The sequence below is a fragment of the Centropristis striata genome, chromosome 16 (assembly GCF_030273125.1).
Source record: "Centropristis striata isolate RG_2023a ecotype Rhode Island chromosome 16, C.striata_1.0, whole genome shotgun sequence".
NCBI classification, from domain to species: Eukaryota; Metazoa; Chordata; class Actinopteri; order Perciformes; family Serranidae; genus Centropristis; species Centropristis striata.
Genome location: NC_081532.1, coordinates 4,409,478 through 4,429,069, shown reverse-complemented (window position 1 = coordinate 4,429,069; position 19,592 = coordinate 4,409,478). Strand labels below are relative to the sequence as shown.

General features: G+C 35.8%; 1 protein-coding gene across 2 annotated transcripts in view; it reads left to right on the top strand.

Moving 5' to 3' along the window:
• Positions 1 to 19,592, top strand: part of aqr (aquarius intron-binding spliceosomal factor) — a 110,330-nt gene that overhangs the window by 16,846 nt on the left and 73,892 nt on the right. For both annotated transcript variants that reach the window (XM_059353471.1, XM_059353470.1), the window contains exons 12-18: positions 2,172 to 2,288; positions 2,450 to 2,563; positions 3,316 to 3,419; positions 10,492 to 10,594; positions 14,824 to 14,944; positions 16,330 to 16,471; positions 17,506 to 17,684. In XM_059353471.1, coding sequence (XP_059209454.1) covers positions 2,172 to 2,288; positions 2,450 to 2,563; positions 3,316 to 3,419; positions 10,492 to 10,594; positions 14,824 to 14,944; positions 16,330 to 16,471; positions 17,506 to 17,684 — 880 coding nt within the window. The remainder of the gene's footprint in view (positions 1 to 2,171; positions 2,289 to 2,449; positions 2,564 to 3,315; positions 3,420 to 10,491; positions 10,595 to 14,823; positions 14,945 to 16,329; positions 16,472 to 17,505; positions 17,685 to 19,592) is intronic.

Genomic DNA, 19,592 nt, shown 5'->3' with positions numbered 1-19,592 from the left:
ACTTGCTGCACCTGCTGCCTTTGAAGAGCAGTTTTCAATGAATAAAATAATAGATATCTCATTTTGTTGCTGTTTTGCATTTCGGTATTTCGTATCATATTTCACAATGCATTTTTTTCTGGGCACTTCTTCTCTTTCAGCCTTTCTAATGTGATAGATTGAACCCCTTTTTTGTTCTGTGTGCACCAGTCATCTGCTGTCACTTCATCAGCATGTACAGTAGATTCTTTGTCGTATTCCTACCAAAGCAGCTCTGTCATCACGTTTTGACAGCTTTTCTCCCTTCTCGCCTTCATGTCATGTTTGTGCGCTACAGCGAGCAAATAATGAAGGCTATAGAAGTCTTCTTCACATCTCTCTGCTAGTTTCTTGTTTGCCTCTCCATGATATGTTTCACAACAACCCCAGGACAAAAAAAGATCATAGATCAATGAGATGTATGGATAATCATGGTCCAGATGCTGGGAAATGTGAACGCTGTTGAGCCAATTGATTCTTTGAGACCCCTGAGAGATTTCTGTTCATACAATACCTTCTTTTTTATCTTCGATGGAGCTCCATCAGATCATTTTCCTGCAAATTTAGCTTGTTTTTCTTAGTTATTTTGGTCCTGTCCACGGAAATAGGACTTCCCCCTGCATGTTTGTGTTACCAAATGTGTTCCAGTTACATTCAGTTGTTGTGAGAACTTAAAGGGATAGTCCGTGTATAATATAGGTGGGAATCACCAGAGGCCCCAAGATCCTTTTTATTTAATTTAATTTTTGTTCCTTTCATGAAGGTGGACAACAAAATGTGCACAGAGACACACTCTACACCTTCATGGTTGGAAAGGAGCAGCAAGAAGGAAACATTTCTTATATTTGTCTTCCCCCTACTTGAACAATAATTAAAAAAAAAGATGGTCTGACATCACATACAATTGATTTTCAGTAGCCTACACCAACAAAACTTTGATTATAACAAAACACTTAAAACAGCAAAAACAAACAAACAAGACAAAAAACAAATAAAAACCCCATACAAGTACATGTTTACATCTCAAAAACAAAAAAAACCAACTGATCATAAACAATCAGTTTAAGTTTCCAGTACATATTGACAATTTTTTCTGCTTTTCTACATTTTTTTTTAAATCTATTAATATCTGTACAACCTGTACTTGAGTCATGATACGATGTTATTGAGATTTTAAGCATTTTGCGAAATAATATATTGCGATTTAACGGTTTAACTGCATTTTGTGTCCACAAAATTCTATTCAATCAAGAAATGTTTTGTCAAATAAGAGAAAATTCTCAGTCTATTCATCTCACTTCAGTCTTTTTATTTCTCCACAATGACAGTCAAACCCACAGACTGACCAACAAAGTATCCAGTCAAACTGAATTTAACTGATGTCAAACTTTCCTCAACTTTAAGCTTCACTGCTCTGAATTTTTTTGAATGAAACATAAAAAAAGCCGAACTTTGACAACTTCCGGACATGATATGGTACCTATAGATTCCTTAGATCTTCTAACTTCATGTGATACCAGTATCTCCACTAGGGCTGGGCGATATGGACCTAAAGTTATAACCCAATATATTTAGGCTGAATATCGATATAGGATATATATCCCGATATTTTTATCGCGCGAGAGCCTAACTTACCAAAACGCCTTCTCAAAACTAATAACAAGCTTAATGCTGTGTGTGCTTTGTTTTTAATCGCCATGGTTACTTCTATCTACTTCTTCTATGGTTTCTCCGTTACGTCATTTCCTGTTTTCATGTTTTGGATTACAGTCATGAGACTAGCGCCACCCGTTGTTAGGGAGACTTATTGCATCTCATGCAAGTGCAGAACGTACAGGCTGCTGTGTAGTCGGCAGTCGTCATGGCGATGAGTTTCACTGCTTTTTTTCACTCTAAGTACTTTTTTGCAAACAGAATCGTCGGACATAGCTCGTCGGGGTGGTGTGTGGGGGCCTTTAGTGGACACTATATTTAATATATTTTCACCACTCAGAAAGCCTTGTTTACGCCTGTGGAAATTAAGTCATTGTCAATGCCATTGATTGGTTATTTGTTGTGTGTTGGTGTTATCTTGTGACTTTTTGTGAATCCGAAGTAACCCTTTAAAAAAAATCTAGATCCGAAGCTGTAATCATTTCTTCCTGTGTGTCTAGGCCCTGCTGCCCACCAGACGCTGGTTCAACACAGTGTTGGATGATTCTCACCTGGTGGTCAGCTGCCACCTGTCCAGCCTCACACACAGAGAGAAGGAGGGACACCTCTTCTGTCAGGTAAACTACAGCATAAACACATGTTCAATGGAAATGATTGTACGCAAACACACTGAGATCCAAACTCCTCTGCTGTCATTTCCATGTCGTCACCCTGTTAAAATAATCACCTAACTCAAAATAGGATAAGTAACCTTCATTATTGTCTCCTCTCTCTGTAGCTGCTGGACATGCTGAAGTTCTACACAGGCTTTGAGATCAGCGACCAGACCGGAAACGCCCTGACGGAGAAAGAGATGACCACGCTGCACTATGACAGAATCATCTCCTTACAGGTAAACGGCATAAATAAAGAGAGACGGATCAAGGTTATAATAGTTTGGGATTTTTCATTAGTTTTAGTTTTAATTTCGTTGTGATCTTTTGTTTTCAAATTCAGTTCGTTTTAGAGTGTGTTCGCTAGTTTTTATTGGTTTTTATATTTTGGAAAATGCTTAGTTTTAGTTTAGTTTTTATTAGTTTTAGTTTTTTTGTAATAGGGTATTTGTTGGGTGCTAGATTTAAAAAAAAAAGTCACAATAAATGTTTCCTTTATTTCCTTTGTCTGATCCATCTCAGCCCCAATAAGTTTATTAAGTCATAAAACCAGATAGATGAAATAGATTTCATATCAACCAAAAAGGTTTACGTATAAAAAAAAAAACAAAGAAGAAAAAGGACATTTTCACTATAATTTTAGTTGGTTTTAGTTAGTTTTGTAACCACACAATACAGTTTCAGTTAGTTATCTTTTTTTTTTAAAAACTCTCGTTTTTATTTTTATTTCAGTTCACGAAAATGTTTTTTCAATTCTAGTTTTGCTGCAGTAAGAGATACTTTTTCCACCATTGCTTATGTATTATTGTGCATGGGGGGGTTTGAGGCTTTAGAGCACAGAGAGTGATGTCGTGTTCTGATGAAAAATATAAGGATCCTTGGGGTTTTATATGAATATAATGCCACATCCTGTACTATTTGTCTTTTTAATATGTTAACAGTGGAGTATGTGGCCCTCAGTCTGAGTGTTTTGTTTCTTTCTGTCTTGCAGCGAGCAGCTTTTGCTCATTTCCCAGAGTTGCAGGACTTTGCTCTGTCCAACGTAGCCGCGGTGGACACTCGAGAATCCCTGACCAAACAATTCGGGCATCTCAGGTAAATCAGAAATGAATCATGAAAGGAACAAGTGCACTTACAGCTTGCCAGTGCACAGATGGTGTGTGTGTATCTGTGTGTGTGTGTGTGTGTGTGTGTGTGGTGATATGCATGATTTGGCTGAGTACAATCACAATGAACTCTTAATACTAAGTGTACTGAGTGTTATCTTAGCTAATGGGACAGCTTCCTGTTGTCGAAATGTACCGCATATCTACCTTTTTTCTTTTTGTCATTCTGCCTCATGTACAAGTACTTCATCTACGTCAGGGATGGGCAACTGGAGGCCCGGGGGCCGCATACGGCCCGCACCCTCACTTAAAGTGGCCCTCAGTACAACTACATGCATTTGAGCATGAAATCTTAAAAGTGCAGTGTAAAAATGCACAAAATTACTTCTTGCAATTAATGTTGGTCTGCAGTTCTTGCACTGAAAAAAAAAATAAATCACAATTTTTTATTTGCTTCAAACCAAAGCGAAGACATTTAGTATAAAAATATGCTATAGAACTAGATGTTATCCTCATTTTACCTCTTATATGTTATATTTGCAACCTGTGTTCACATTTGTAACATTTGAGGTTAAGAAAGCATCATTTTCTAAATCTGATTTTATGATTTTTTTGGTTTATTTTGGGTTCAAACTGTTGATTCAGTAAGTCAAAGTGAAGAAATCAGGTCACAGAGGTGAGATTGTGCTGAACACAATGATACAAACATGGCATGCTAAACATTTTTTTAATTGGTGTATATAGACCAGGGATGGGCAACTGGAGGCCCGGGGGCCGCATACGGCCCGCACCCTCACTTGAAGTGGCCCTCAGTACAACTACATGCATTTGAGCATGAAATCTTGAAAGTGCAGTGTAAAAATGCACAAAATTACTTCTTGCAGTTTATGTTGGTCTGCTGTTCTTGCACTGAAATCACAGTAAGTGGTTATTTTTTATTTGCTTCAAACCTTTTGTATTCCTGTTTATACTGTTATACATGCATTTGCGCATGAAATATGTTAAGTTACTGCACTGTAAACAAATAGACACAAAATAAACAAATAGACACAAAATGACCCAAAAAACACAAAATGAACAAATAGACACAAAATAACCAAAAAAGACAAAAACACGCAAAAAAAAGACACAAAATGAACAAAAAAAAGACACAAAATGAACAAAAAAAGACAAAAACACGCCAAAAAAACTCCCAATGGAGAGGCTAGAGTGACGACATCATCAAAAAAGACACAAAATGACCATAAACATGAAATCTTAAAAGTGCAGTGTAAAAATGCACAAAAATACTTCTTGCAATTAATGTTAGTCTGCTGTTCTTGCACTGATAAAAAAAAGAAATCACAGTTTTTTATTTGTTTCAAACCTTTGGTATTCCTATTTATACTGTTATACATGCATTTGAGCATGAAATATGTTAAGTTACTGCACTGTAAACTTATTTTAAATTGCAGTTTCATCATATCTGGTTAAGTGCACGCTCCTATATGTGGCCCTGTGGTAGTGTCCATGAAAAACTGTTGCCCCCTGCAGCATTTAAGTTGCCCATCCCTGATCTATGTCCATAAGAGAGAGCACTATGATTTCTCAAAGAGTTGTTCACAAACAAACCCTCCAGCAATTCATCAGCAGATAATATACACATCTGACCTTTTTATATAAGGTTCTTGGGATCATTCGAAGCGTATGTGCAGTCTCCCCGTGTTGGTCTGATGTTGCACTATAGCCTCAGCTCCACCATTGCTGCCTGACTTCCCTGCTAAATGGCAGCTAGTGAGCCCTTGAACAGGCAGCTGGTACCAGCCAGAGAGAGAGGCACGCCTCATTAATTTAATCGATTTGCAGTGGCTTGAGAATAAACTCTCTGAACAGCTGTGTTTGTCAGATCATATTAGCTTGCCAAAGAGCTAAAAAGCACCCTCGCTTTGATGAACTGGTCCGTGTGTGTGTGTGTGTGTGTGTGTGTGTGTGTGTGTGTGTGTGTTTTCTTACTTTACACACTTGTGTGAAGGGGAGTGAGAAGACATTGATTTAGTGGTAACTTGTAATTACTTCAGGGTTTCTAACCTTTCTTGGCATTTTGATGTCATAATGAAAATTTTAATTAAAAGCATGTTTTGGCTCTCACTCAAGTGAGTGGCTGATTACTTGTTTGTCCACTTTGTGATCTCTTTATTAGTCACGATCGCTCTGAGGTTCTGTGTTGGAACAACACACGTTTCCTCTTTGCTGTGGTTGTTTGTAGATACAGAGTTCAAGTTACTTTATTTGGACCCAGAGGTAGATTTTGTTTGCAGGATAGAGTCCTCATACACACACACACACACACACAAAAAAAAGGTACATATCACACATCATTCAACTTAAGACAGTGGGAGTTAAGAAATGGCAAATGTACAAAAAGAAATACTAAAAAAAGACACTAAATTACTTTAAAAAGGCACAAAATGACCAAAAAAGACACAAAATTATTAAAAAAAGATAAATAATTATTTGAAAAAGACACAAAGTTACAAAAAAAGACACAAAATGACCAAAAAAGACACAAAATATATATTTTTAAAGACACAAAATGACCAAAAAAAGACACAAAATTATTAAAAAAAGACACAAAATTACCGTACCCAAAAAATTAATTAAAGGGACCTTCCACACACAACACGGTAAAGTGCCATTCATATAAAACTCACATTAAACTTTCATATCAAGGTGGGAGCCACAAAATATCATCATAAGGGCCACAATTGGCCCGTGGACTGCGAGTTTGAGACCCCTGATCTAAATCCATATCACATTTAAAAATACATCGCTATATTTTTTATATCGATGTATAATTATTATCGACCAGGTAATTACAGGTCCAGACTATACTTAGATATTGATGTGAACTAAATACAAATAGCAAAAAAAAAAGAAGAAGAAGAAAGAAAAACAAAAACAAAATAAAACAGCAAAATAAAATAAAACTGTTTTAGGTTGTAAAAACATAGATAAAGGTTAAAATGTTTATATAGAAATAGTAAATACATACATAAAAGCAACAATAAATAAACACCTGTGCAAAGCATAGCTATGACTTGTTCCTCAGTGTAATGGCTGCAGGGATAAAACTGCTTTTTTTTTATTTTTATTTTTTTATTACTTTATTGCATGTTATGAAATTACAAATATTAACAGCTTCATCACATATTCAATTCATCCTGCCACATTGATGCATTTTATTTACAAGAGGCAGTGCCAAAAGAAAAAATAAGTAAATAAATAAATAAGTAAATAAGATATTCATGTTTAATTGTTTGCTTATTCAATGAATTGTTTAATTGAGGAAAAGAAAGAGAAGAAAAAAGACAGAAGAAGAAACAAAAAAGGAAAATAAATAACAGAGAACCTCTTTTTTAAAAAAAATCAAAACTCCATAAAGTGCACATTTAAATAAAAAAAAATATCTTAAATAAAAATAACTTGCATAATAAAATAATCTTCTCTTTTGATGATCTGATTTTTTTGACCAAAAAAAAGACACAACATAACTAATAAAAGACACAAAATGACCAAAAAAGACACAAAATGACCAAAAAAGACACAGAATTACCAAAAAGACACAAAATGTAAGTAAATAAGATATTCATGTTTAATTGTTTGCTTATTCATTGAATTGTTTCATCGACGAAAAGAAAGAGAAGAAAAAAGAAACAAGAAGAAACAAAAAAAGGGGGGAAAACCAACAGTTTTTGTGTCTTTTTGTTCTCCACCTGAGGATCTCCTCTTTGTAACTTCTGTAGTGGATTATAAACTCTTAAACCCTCCAAACTAAGTTTCTTTGAGTGAGGCGGAGGGCCGTGAGCCGAGCTGAGCTGAATCAGGTAAAGACTTCGCTGAACCATTTTCATGTATTTGTAGAAGCTCCGCTCCTTCTCCCAGAATTAGGGTTTTGAATATAGCAGGAAGTGCATTGTTCCCTGCTCCACAACTGTCACCCAAGCAGCTCCTGGGTAACTCCAAATATGCCGATCAGATTTAACGAGGCACTTTTCATCCAAACAACTCACGCTAATGCCAGTTTATTCCAGCTGCGCTACCCACGGGCTAAGCTCCCAGTCACCCGCCGCTCTGAATTTATCCGCTAAGTCCCCAAAACACACAAACGCAGCATTATTGCTTTAGTCTGCCCACACATATACACACCCATTCTCTCACATACACACACACACACACACTTCTTTCAGTTACATAAAACATGTAATTTTGAGTGTGAGTGTCATTTCAGGCCAAAAAAAAAAAGAATTGACTCCATGATCAAAGGGTATGCAACACTTTGTGAAATGCTAGCAGAATTGAAGAGAGTCATCACTAGTGGAAACGCCAAAATAATGGATGTAATTAGTTCTGTGGATTAGTTCCTGAGCTTGGTCCTGCCATTAGAAAGGGCATTTAGATTTTATCAGATCCACTTCTCATTTAATCCTGCTCCCTATTCGGACCATATTATAGCACTAAGAAAAAAAAATGCTCTGAAAGCTTTAACCACCTGTATCTTCAATAGATTTAGGCTGCAAATATGACATGTCACAAGTAGTTTTATTGAAACCGTTTATTTAAGTGAACTTAAATACTGTATAACAGCAGGAGAACCTCTTTTTTTAAAAATCAAAACTCCATAAAGTGCACATTTAAATTAAAAAAATATCTTAGATAAAAATAACTTGCATAATAAAATAGTCTTCTCTTTTGATAATCTGATTTTTTTGACCAAAAAAAAGACACAACATTAATAAAAAAAGACACAAAATGACAAAAAAGACACAAAATGACTGAAAATACACAAAATTACTTTAAAAAGACACAAAATGACCAAAAAATACACAGAATTACCAAAAAGACACAAAATTATTAATTTTAAAAAGAAACAAAAATTTTTTTTTAAAAGACACAAAATTACCCCAAAAAGACACAAAATGACCCAAAAAAAGATACAAAATGACTGAAAAAATACACAGAATTACCAAAAAAGACACAAAATTATTTTTTCTAAAAAGACACAAAATGACCGAAAAAAAGACACAAAATTATTTAGAAAGACACACAATTATTAAAAAAAAGACATCCAATTATTAAAAACAAGACACAAAATTACCAAAAAAAAGTAATTAAAGGGACCTTCCACACACAACACGGTAAAGTGCCATTCATATAAAACTCACATTAAACTTTCATATCAAGGTGGGGGCCACAAAATATTGCCACGAGTGCCGCATTGGCCTGCGGGCCGCGAGTTTGAGACCATAAATCCATATCACATTTAAATCCATATCACATTTAAAAATACATCGCTATATTTTTCATATCGACATATCGCCCAGCCCTAGGGTTTTAGCGAGCTGGCTAAAATAAAAATGCCCCGACACGATCTGACCAGGTGACGTCTTTACTAAAGTGATGAAATCACACATCAGCTTAATAAGGCTGCTGTTTAATGACTCATCCAAAATGTGAGCGAGGGATCAAGACAGCCTTCAGGGTTAGAAGAGTAATCTTACTGTAGACCAGTTTCTGTCCTGTCCCCCATCCTTCCCTTCCCTGCCAGGAGCTCAGCTGTCAGTCATGACCTGCTCCAGTCATCTCCATTACTCACAGTGGCTTGTTGTGCTGCTGTTATTGTGTTGCTAAGGGAAGGAATGTCCACATGACCTATGCCAGGTCATCCGCCGGGCCACCAAACTGCAGCGTTGGCAGAATTGCCACCCCGCTGCATCCCGAGCAGCAGAACTCATGCACATACACGGTTCTAGCGGGTCGGGGCCACGTGTGGCTGTCCAGGGCTGTCACAACGTGTCCAGGCCCCGTCCTTCGCTGTGTACCAGACGCTGCCTGTGTCACAGTGTGTCAGCCTGATTAAAACAGGTCTGTATGCACAGAGCCATGCCTCAGCTTTTGCAGACAGAGATGGGCTTTGATTTTCATAATCCTGTCGCATCAGTGCGCCCCGGCCCTCTTAACACACACACACACATGCTGACGGAGCAGGAGCGAGCGTCAAAAGCAAACAGAAGAATTGCTTTTGTGCCGCGGTGCTAACAAGCACAAAGAATTCGATAAGGCTTGTGTATCTTCACACATGTAGCCGTGTCGTCGTCGTTGACGCAATTTGAAAATATCGTAGAGGCTGAACTTACACTTTTTTCTTTCTGTAAATATGACTGAAGGAAGGATTAGTAGACAGAATGCTTTAAAAAAAAGTAATAATTTCAATACAGGTGCATCTCAATCAATTAGAATATCATAGAAAAGTTTATTTATGTCATTAATTCAAATCAAAATGTGGAAATAACACATTGTATAGATCCATGAAAAAAAAAACTTTTTTGGGGGTGATTTTGTGTCTTTTTAATACATTTTGTCTCTCTCTTTTTTTTTTTTTTTTATAATTTTGTCTTTTTTAAATAATTGTGTGGCAGTATCAAAATGACCAAATGAAGACACAACATTACTAAAAACAAAAGACACAAAATTACTAAAAAGACACAAAATTACTAAAAAAAGACACAAAATGACCCAAAAAGACGCAAAGTGACCAAAAAAAGACACAAAACGACAAAAAATACACAGAATTACCAAAAAAGACACTAAATTATTATTATTTAAAAAGGCACACAATTATTAAAAAACACACAAAATGACCAAAAAAGACACTAAAATAATAAAAAAGACACACAATTATTAAAAAAGACACAAAATGATTTAAAAAAGACACAAAATTATTAAAAAAGACACAAAATGACCAAAAGAGACACAACATTATTAAAAAGGACACACAATTATTTAAAAAAGACACAATTACCAAAAAAAGACACAAAATTATTTAAAAAAGACACAAAATTACCAAAAAAAGTAATTAAAGGGACCTTCCACACACTTCTCATTATTCATTACCAAATCATTACTTTAAACACCAATTAGATATTTGCTGATTCTGACTGCAATGGAGACTTTGAGCTAAATGTGTAATTTATAATGAAATGCAACTTTTCTAGCTGACTAACCTCTTGTTTGTGTCCCCGTAGTCCCAACACGCTCCACCGGGTGGCCTCCTATCTGTGTCTGCTGCCAGAGCTGCCTGAAGGCCAAGACACCACCTATGATAAGGTGGTGCTGCTGGAGCTGCTGGTAGGTGCAGTTTACGCTTTCAGTTTGTCCATCTAGGTATTAGACTTGAATATTTTCAGTAGGGTTTGCCAATTGTCAAGTAAATAACAAGTTAATCTATAGTTTATCTATTACATTCATTATAGTTTAGTCATGGAGTTTACTGTTTTATTTGGACCCCCATTAGCCGCAGCACAACTGCAGCTATTCTTCCTGGGGTCCGACATATAATATACAGCACATACAACTTAAATTAAAACAAACCTAAAGAATAAACAATGGGAATAGTGAAGAAAAAAGAAACAAAATAAAATAAAACCAAGAATATAAAAGATAGCAAATCTTCAGTGTCAGGATCTTTTATACATTCTTTACACTTTATACATTTAATGCACTAAAGCTATATTCATTGAGTAGTAGTTAATATACCTTACTAACATATTATTCTATATTTTTTAATACTATATTAATAGTAATAAGGTGCATTTTTTAATAACAATTTCATAATTAGTATATGTATCCATTTAAGAGATGTTTTTTCAATAATAATTTAAAGTCTTTTGTGCTAATGGTGTGTTCAAAATGTTTGGGAAGTAGGTTCCAAGCAGTCATCGCTGTTCTTTTACTGAAGTTTATTTTTATTATTGGTAGTGAGAACTTTCCGCTGGCTGCATGTCTAGTCGTGTAGCTATGATTGTCTGAGCTAAAATGTAGCTTTTTGTATAGAACATATGGAAACATTTCTTACAAATATTAATAGTGAATAATATAATCTATCACGTACCGTTAACCAGCCTGTATTTATATGCATTTTAAAGACATTTGAGTGAGATGCAGATAGGTACCAGCGGCAACTTTATTCATAAAGTAGGACAATTTTTAGTAGAAAATATGGTCCTACTGCTTTTCTATCACATATTAAAATATTAATCCTAGACAACATTTAATGACTCAGACATTACAACTGATGCGGTGGAAACGGTGTAGTTGAATAAGGAAATGAAGTGATACCTCAGGCACTATGGGCTTGTCAACCGCCATTATAAAAGATGCATAATTGCTCCTGGTGCACCTTTACAAAAAAAAACCGTTAGTGAACGGTTATTTTCCAAAACAATAACTGTCCAGTCAGCGCTACGGCATAATAGGTTTTGTGTTTCTCATTTTGAAGTTATTAATTCAAGCCCTTGACCTTGGAATACATATATAGCATCCCCGTTTCACTGCCCGTCCCTCTTGTATTTGCCTCCTAATCCAATTACTGCTTTATTTATGTGGGCATTTGTGTGACGTCGGGTAAATTGAAGACAATGCTGATGAGATAGAGAGACATTTTTTTTTTTTTTTTTCCTCTTGAAAGCTAGTTTGATTGTGCTCTCTGGTTCCCCTCTTTCCCAATTTTCATTTTTTAAACCCCCTCTGGGAAACTGCTGGACCCTTGTCCTGCTAGTCCGCCCAACACACACTCACACATGTGCCGTAAACCTCTTCATCAAAGTGGGTGTTTCAAGGCTGTCTGGCAGTTATTCGTAATTACCCACTCAGACCCTCCCCAGGTCCTCTCTGAGAAGGGAATGGAGAGGAGCTGCTTCATAATTATCTGATTAGATTGTAGCAGGAGACAATGTCAGGGGACTCATTTGTTTGTGCCTGAGGTTGCCCCCAATGACCAACATCTCTGACCGAGTGGCTTTAAGAGGAAGGGGCCGCGGGACCAGAGAACTCGGCCACATGGTAGCAAAACAATTGTACTTGCTGCAGAGATCACACTCATAAATATGCGCCTGGCCTCGCCCCCCACTGCGACGTATCTTGTTGCTGTGGTAGTCACTGTCATGACGCGTTGGTTTTTATTGGGTTAACATTACTATTTCTTTTATTTTTTTACATTTTTTATTTATTTATTTATTTAGTTATTTTATTTATTCTTGTTTATTTGTTTTCTCTCGTTAGCGCTTCTTGCTTTGTTTGCCTATTTATTTTCATTGTGTGATACATATAAACGAGCCATCTTATATATTTTTATATATATGTCATAGCATCTGCCCCTCATCCACATACACACATGCACACACACACACACACACACACACACACACACACACACACACACACACACATACACCTGTGATACCTCTGTGCAAATCGTTTATCATTCATGTTTTTCTTTGTTTTTGTTCGCGCTGTATGTCTACCGTCTCTACTTGTGGTCCACATGGTGTAGTGTATTTGTCTCTTATGTCACCTGTTTGTTACGTCATTTCACCAATAAAAAAATAAAAAATAAAAAATAAATAAATAAATATGCGGAGCGAGGAGGAACTATTTCCTTTTGAAAGGCTGCTGAATTGCTGTTACACTAGTGCAGGGGTAGGCAACAAGGTAGTTTATAATAGTATAATAGTTTTGGATTTTTCATTAGTTTTAGTTTTAATTTTGTTGTGAATTTTTGTTTTCAAATTTAGTTCGTTTTAATTCGTTTTTAAAGTGAGTTTGCTAGTTTTGATTAGTTTTATTTTTTTGGAAAATGCTTAGTTTTAGTTTAGTTTTTATTAGTTTTAGTTTTTTTGTATTTGTTGGGTACCAGATTCAATAAGGTCATAATAAATGTTTCCTTTATTTTCTTTGTCTGATCCATCTCAGCCCCAATACTTTATTAAGTCATAAAACTAGACAGATTAAATAGATTTCATATCAACCAAAAAGGTTTACGTATAAAAAAAAGTTGACAAAGACAAAAACGAAGGACATTTTCAGTGTAATTATAGTTAGTTTTGTAACCACAAAATACAGTTTCAGTTAGTTATCGTTTTTTTTTTTAATTCTATTTTTTATTTTTTATTTCAGTTAAGGAAAATGTTTTTTCAATTCTAGTTTTCAAATGTGTTGCCTATATACGGCATTACATCTTATGTTATTTTTACATTTTAGTCAACTAAAATGTGCACCATAGCTTCAGAAAGTCTGTGGCTCGGCATCTTAACCTCTACATTTTGCCAACATCAAGTCTAGTTTTTAGTTTCCGTTCGATTCCAAATCTCCTAAGATATTTATTTGGTGTCCAGCCTCTCATATGCACTTAGATCCTGGCTGTATTCTGATAAAATCATGCATATAATGCTCATTATGACCTATTAGTTTTCTTGGTAAGGTAATCAATGATTCATCTTCATTGTAAGGTTCACAATCAGGTTTGCGGCTCCATTACAACATTTTTTTTGGCAAAAATGTCTCTTTAGTTAGTAAAGGTTGCCGACCCCTGCACCAGTGCCAATGTTTAGGCTGGTTTACGTTATGAGCTGGTTGGTATTCTGATGGAAATGTCACTCCGCCTTGACATAGTTAATAATTTATGTATTTTGTCTGGAAGAGTAAGAACACAATAACAGAACGGTTGTGTGCACATCTGCAAAACCTGAGAAGGACTGCTGCTGGGCTCAGAGATTAATGAGATAAAATAGAGAGATACCTGCACATCAGACAAGGAGAATCCGTGTATCATTCGTTCTTTCCATTTTCAATTGGCAATCAAAAATCAAATAATGAAATTCAAAAGTATTTGAGAGCTTATACCTGTGGCTTTCATGAGAAGTTGAGTTTATTTGTCCAAACCGTCAATACATTTTTTTATAAAATCAACGTGTTGCATTGTGACACTCCCCCATGTATTCTGATGCATTTCATTGGCCAAGAGACCGAAAATAGGTGGAAAAAACTACAAATACTACAAAACGATCAAATAATCAAATAATGAAAAATTGTCTGGTTATTTGTTTTTTATTATAACACAAAAAAACGAGAGAAAAAAAGTTTTTTTCATATTTTAATATTAGGCTCAGATCAAAAATACGGGATGGAAAAAACGGGCACCAGGACTGAATTTGATTTTAATATTTAATAGTCGGGTTTACGTGACCCGGAAGTTTGACTGCGGTCAAGTGAGCCGTCATTCACTTCTCCGTAGTCAAACCAGTTTCAACCAATTGAAAATGGAAAGATTAAGAAGTTAAAGTCAAATATGACATGTCACATGTAGTTTAAAGCAGTTTTTCTCTGTTTTACCTTTTGCGTAGTTACTACAGTTAGACTTTGTAGGGCAGTGTTCAATAACCTGATTTTGTGAAAATGTTTTTTTCTTTATGATTCAAAGGGGCAGAGGAGCATTCGTACATTAACCCAATTTCTCTACGTCTGTCATTCTCTCTGTCTGTCTCTCTCTCTCTCTCTCTCTCTCTCTCTCTCTCCTGCAGGTGTCTCGTCATGAGCGAAGAATCTCTCAGATTGAACAACTGAACCAGATGCCTCTCTACCCAACAGAGAAGATAATCTGGGATGAGAACATCGTCCCCACCGAGTACTACTCAGGAGAAGGTGTGTGTGTTACGGGGCTGAATTGTGTTTAGGTTTGTGTGTGTGTGTCTGTGTGAATTAACATGCTAATTCCAGCGTAGTAGTGGGTTCCTCCTACTCTCTATTCCTCACCAACACCTTGAGTGATCCCTGAGAGTGATCCTGAGGGCACTCCTCTGGCTCTGAACTGGCACCTCTCTTGGGGAATCCTCTTTAGTTGGCAAGGACACCTTCAACAACTTGCAAACCAATGACCATTCAAGCAAAATCCCTTAAGCACATTACTTTAGCTGTAACAAGTCACATCCACTAATCTGTGAAGCAAGAATTTACGCAGCCGATATCACAGTAGTAGCTACATTTAACTTTGGTCATTTTGTGATTATATAGAGAAATGAAACGTGACTTTTCATTCATTAACTGTAAGTGCATGCTTGTTGTTAGTGTGGCTCCGTCTAGTTTTACTTTTAAAACGCACACTTCAATTATGGAGCGTGAGGATGTAGTTGATGTGTGTCTTAAGCCGAAAAAAATCCACAGTTTCTTTCTTATGGTTTATTGAAAACCTTTCGTTTGAGCATGACAAACAATAAACTGCAGCAATCCAAAAAATAATAATAAATATGAGCACGGTCAAAAAAACCTAGTGTGCTCTCCTCGTCTCCATAATTTTAATTAAAACAAAGTACGCAATTATGACGTTACACACGTCTCAGCCAATAAGAAGAGTGCAATTACTACTAACCAATAGGCATTCCTACAACCTCAATAAAGAACTATGAATCAAATCTGAATTATTTATCAACTTCTCCACAATATAAAAAATTGCTCTAACACTTGTGATTAGTTTTAGGTTGTTATTGACTCTGACTCCTTTTTTATTTCAACAATATTTTTATTGAGTTTTGTTTTACAAAGTTGACACATGGGTCACAATAAAAATACAAAACAAGCCAACATACAAGAACATGGCGGCCAAAAGTAGCATCATTTAAGAACAAGACTCCTTGAGGAGTTAATGAGTATAGAGCAAATGAAAAGAAGCATAAATATGCAGAGGGTAAAATTATTCTGCTCCAGGTTCGTTTATTAAATGAGCCAAATTATTGTTCTTAATATAATGTATTAAACGTCTCCATCCTCTTTGAAACACCTCTTGTTTATTCTTAAGCGTGTATGTAATTCTTTCCAGGGGCAAACATAAAGATAATTCCTTAAACCACTGTGATATGCTGGTTTACCAATGATTTTACATGTTAACGCAATAACTTGTTTTGTAACAAACACAAATTAAGAAAAACTTGTTCATGGTAATTTATGTTATGCCCCTCTGGGTATCGACCAAGTAAAGAAAGTCTGGGTTCCTGAACTAGACTCTGACTCCTTTTATTTGTTTGTCTTTTAAGGATGTCTGGCGCTACCGAAGCTGAATCTCCAGTTCCTCACTCTCCACGACTACCTGCTGAGGAACTTCAACCTCTTCCGTCTGGAGTCCACCTACGAGATCAGACAGGACATAGAGGACGTGGTGTGGCGCATGAAACCATGGTGAGATGTCCTCAGTTCTGTAAAGCTGAAGAGAAACTTATGGTCTCACATTTCTTTTTAAGATTCTTTTTTACTTTTGGTAATTTTGTGTCTTTATTTTTGTAATTTTGTGTATTTTGTGGTCATTCTGTGTCTTTTTTTAAGTAATTTCGTTTTTTTCTGTCATTTTGTCCTTTTTTTGTAATTTTGTGTATTGTTTTGGTCATTTAGTCTTTTTTAAGTAATTTAGTTTTTTTTCTGTCATTTTGTCTTTTTTTGTAATTTTGTGTATTTTGTGGTCATTCTGTGTCTTTTTTTAAGTAATTTCGTATTTTTTCTGTCATTTTGTCTTTTTTTGTAATTTTGTGTATTTTGTGGTCATTCTGTGTCTTTTTTTAAGTAATTTCGTATTTTTTCTGACATTTTGTCCTTTTTTTGTAATTTTGTGTATTGTTTTGGTCATTTAGTCTTTTTTTAAGTAATTTTGTGTTTTTTCTGTTATTTTGTCTTTTTTTTAAAAAATTTGTGTATTGTTTTGGTCATTTAGTCTTTTTTAAGTAATTTAGTGTTTTTTTTCTGTCATTTTGCCTTTTTTTTTGTAATTTTGTGTATTGTTTTGGTCATTTAGTCTTTTTAAAGTAATTTACTGTTTTTTTCTGTCATTTTGTGTCTTTTTTTTTAGTAATTTTGTGTCTTTTTTTGGTCATTTTGATACTGCCTCCAGCGGCCCCCAGGTAATTTGAGTTTGAAACCCCTGATCTACATCAATGAATCAGGATTCGTGTCCTCTGTCTACCTCTCACAAGGTGGCACGGCACATTGATAATATTTTATTAAAACACTGTGACATTTGGTACACCACATTTGGAAACCCATTGCTTAACATACTAAGTGCTCCCATTATGTCAACTGATGTAGCAACTTGTTTGTTGTTCCTGCAAAAGTAAATAAGTAAGCAGCGGTGCCATGTGCTGCCCTAAATCCAACTGATTTCAATCTTGACAACACCCCACAGCGCTTGTCTCACTTCTTGTCGTGTGTGTCCCTCCATGCAGGCAGTCAGAGTATGGCGGGGCGGTGTTCGGGGGCTGGGCCAGGATGGCTCAGACCATCACCTCCTTCTCTATCGTCGAGGTCGCCAAACCCAATATCGGAGAGAGCTGGCCGGCCCGAGTGAGAGCTGATGTCACTGTTAACCTCAATGTGCAAGATCACATCAAACACGAGTGGGAAGGTAATGATATGTGTGTCTGGTAACACTTTATATCAGGGAACACATATTCAACATGAATTAGTTGCTTATTAGCATGTAAATAGGTAACATATTAAAGCTAAAAGGCTAAAGGTTTGGAAGCAAGATCAAATTTGTACAAAAAAGATCATAGTTTCATTGCTATACACATTTTTACTATAATAATCAGGTTTTTTATTGCTTAGACTTTGTGTTTCCTTCTTTCCTTAATGTATAAATCTGGACTCATATTTTGGTAACACTTTATATCAGGGAACACATATTCAACATGAATTAGTTGCTTATTAGCATGTAAATAAGTAACATATTGGCTCTTAATTAGTCATTATTAAGTAGTTATTAATGCCTTATTCTGCTTATTGCTTATTAGTAGTAAGTAAGGAAGTTGTTGTCTATGAGTTACCATGGAAACGACAAATAGCAAACACCTTCTCCAGACCTTTAAAGTGACTGGTGGCTCCTTTTGGATGATTATAATGTCAATTATAACTCTACAAAGTGGGTCACTTTGCACCAATGTTAGTCTACCAGTGACCCACTTTGTAGAGTGTTAAGATCGTAACTCATATACAATAACTTCCATACTTACGATTAATAAGCAATAATTCAGAGGTTATTGAGGGAAAACTCTTAGTTAATGTCTTACTGGTTGTATAATAAGGCCATGCAGAATAAGGCATTAATAACTACTTAATAATGACTAATTTAGAGCCAATATGTTACTTATTTGCATGCTAATAAGAAACTAATTAATGTTGAATATGTTTTCCCTAATAGTGTCTCTATAAATGTAAGAAAATACCTTAACTTTTTAAAAATAGATTATAAAGTCATATTAAACAGTGACTTTAGATTGTATATGTTATAAAGACACAAAGAAAACGAAAAAGTTTTTAATGCTCTTGGACTTTTGCTATGAGCTGTACCATGTTCATGAGAATCACCCATTTTCTCTTATTGAGTCTTCTAGCTATTCCCCCTGTAAGCGGTTTATAACCTCCATAAAGTCTTCCCTCACAACTCACTCCCTCCCATCCCACTGGGCCTTGACTCATGACCCTTCCCTACCTCCTGTTTCTGTGAAGACATGCTATTTCCGTGTAGCCTCCACCACTGAGGCTCTTTGTTTTATTTTCTCATCGTTTTCCTCCCCATCTCTCCGTGTGGCTGATAAGAGCCACTGTAGATAACGTTAACAGGAGCTTGTCAGCCTTGAACGACATTGATTCACTGGGAACATAGAAAGCACAATGAAGCCTTCGGAGAACGGACCGCTATAGCTCTCAGGAGAAAGATAGCGGATACATCCACACCCCAATGTATGCCGATGGTGTATTGCTCTAATTAATGTAGAAAATAAATGGCTTCTTTCACTGGGCAAATGCTGAAATAATGGGGTGATAAGTGGATTTAAAAAAAAAAGTCAGCTTAATATATCCCAAATTGATGTCTTCACTTTCTTTATACTGACTTTTATGGTTTTACTTTCCTTTTTGTAATTCAGTGGAGGTATGAAGTATTACTTCCTGCCATCCACTCGCTCTTCCCCCATCGTATAATTAGAGCTTCATGTTTTAAAGATCAGGCAAATGCTGACAGGGTGGTTTCTCTCTCTCGCATTTCCAAACTCCCCCACACGACTACTCCGTCTCACTTCTCTTTCACCCCGTGTCCTTTTCCTCTCTTTACTCTCCGTCTATAAACCCCCTGTAGAACCCGATAATCTAATAAATTCCCGATAATGTAATAAAAATCTGCACTTGAGTCCATTGAAAATGTAATAAAACACGATAATGTAATAAAGTGCATTTCCAAATAACATAATACACTTTTTTACCAATAATGTGATACAGTATAACATTAATGGGAGGTTATTACATTATCAGGTTA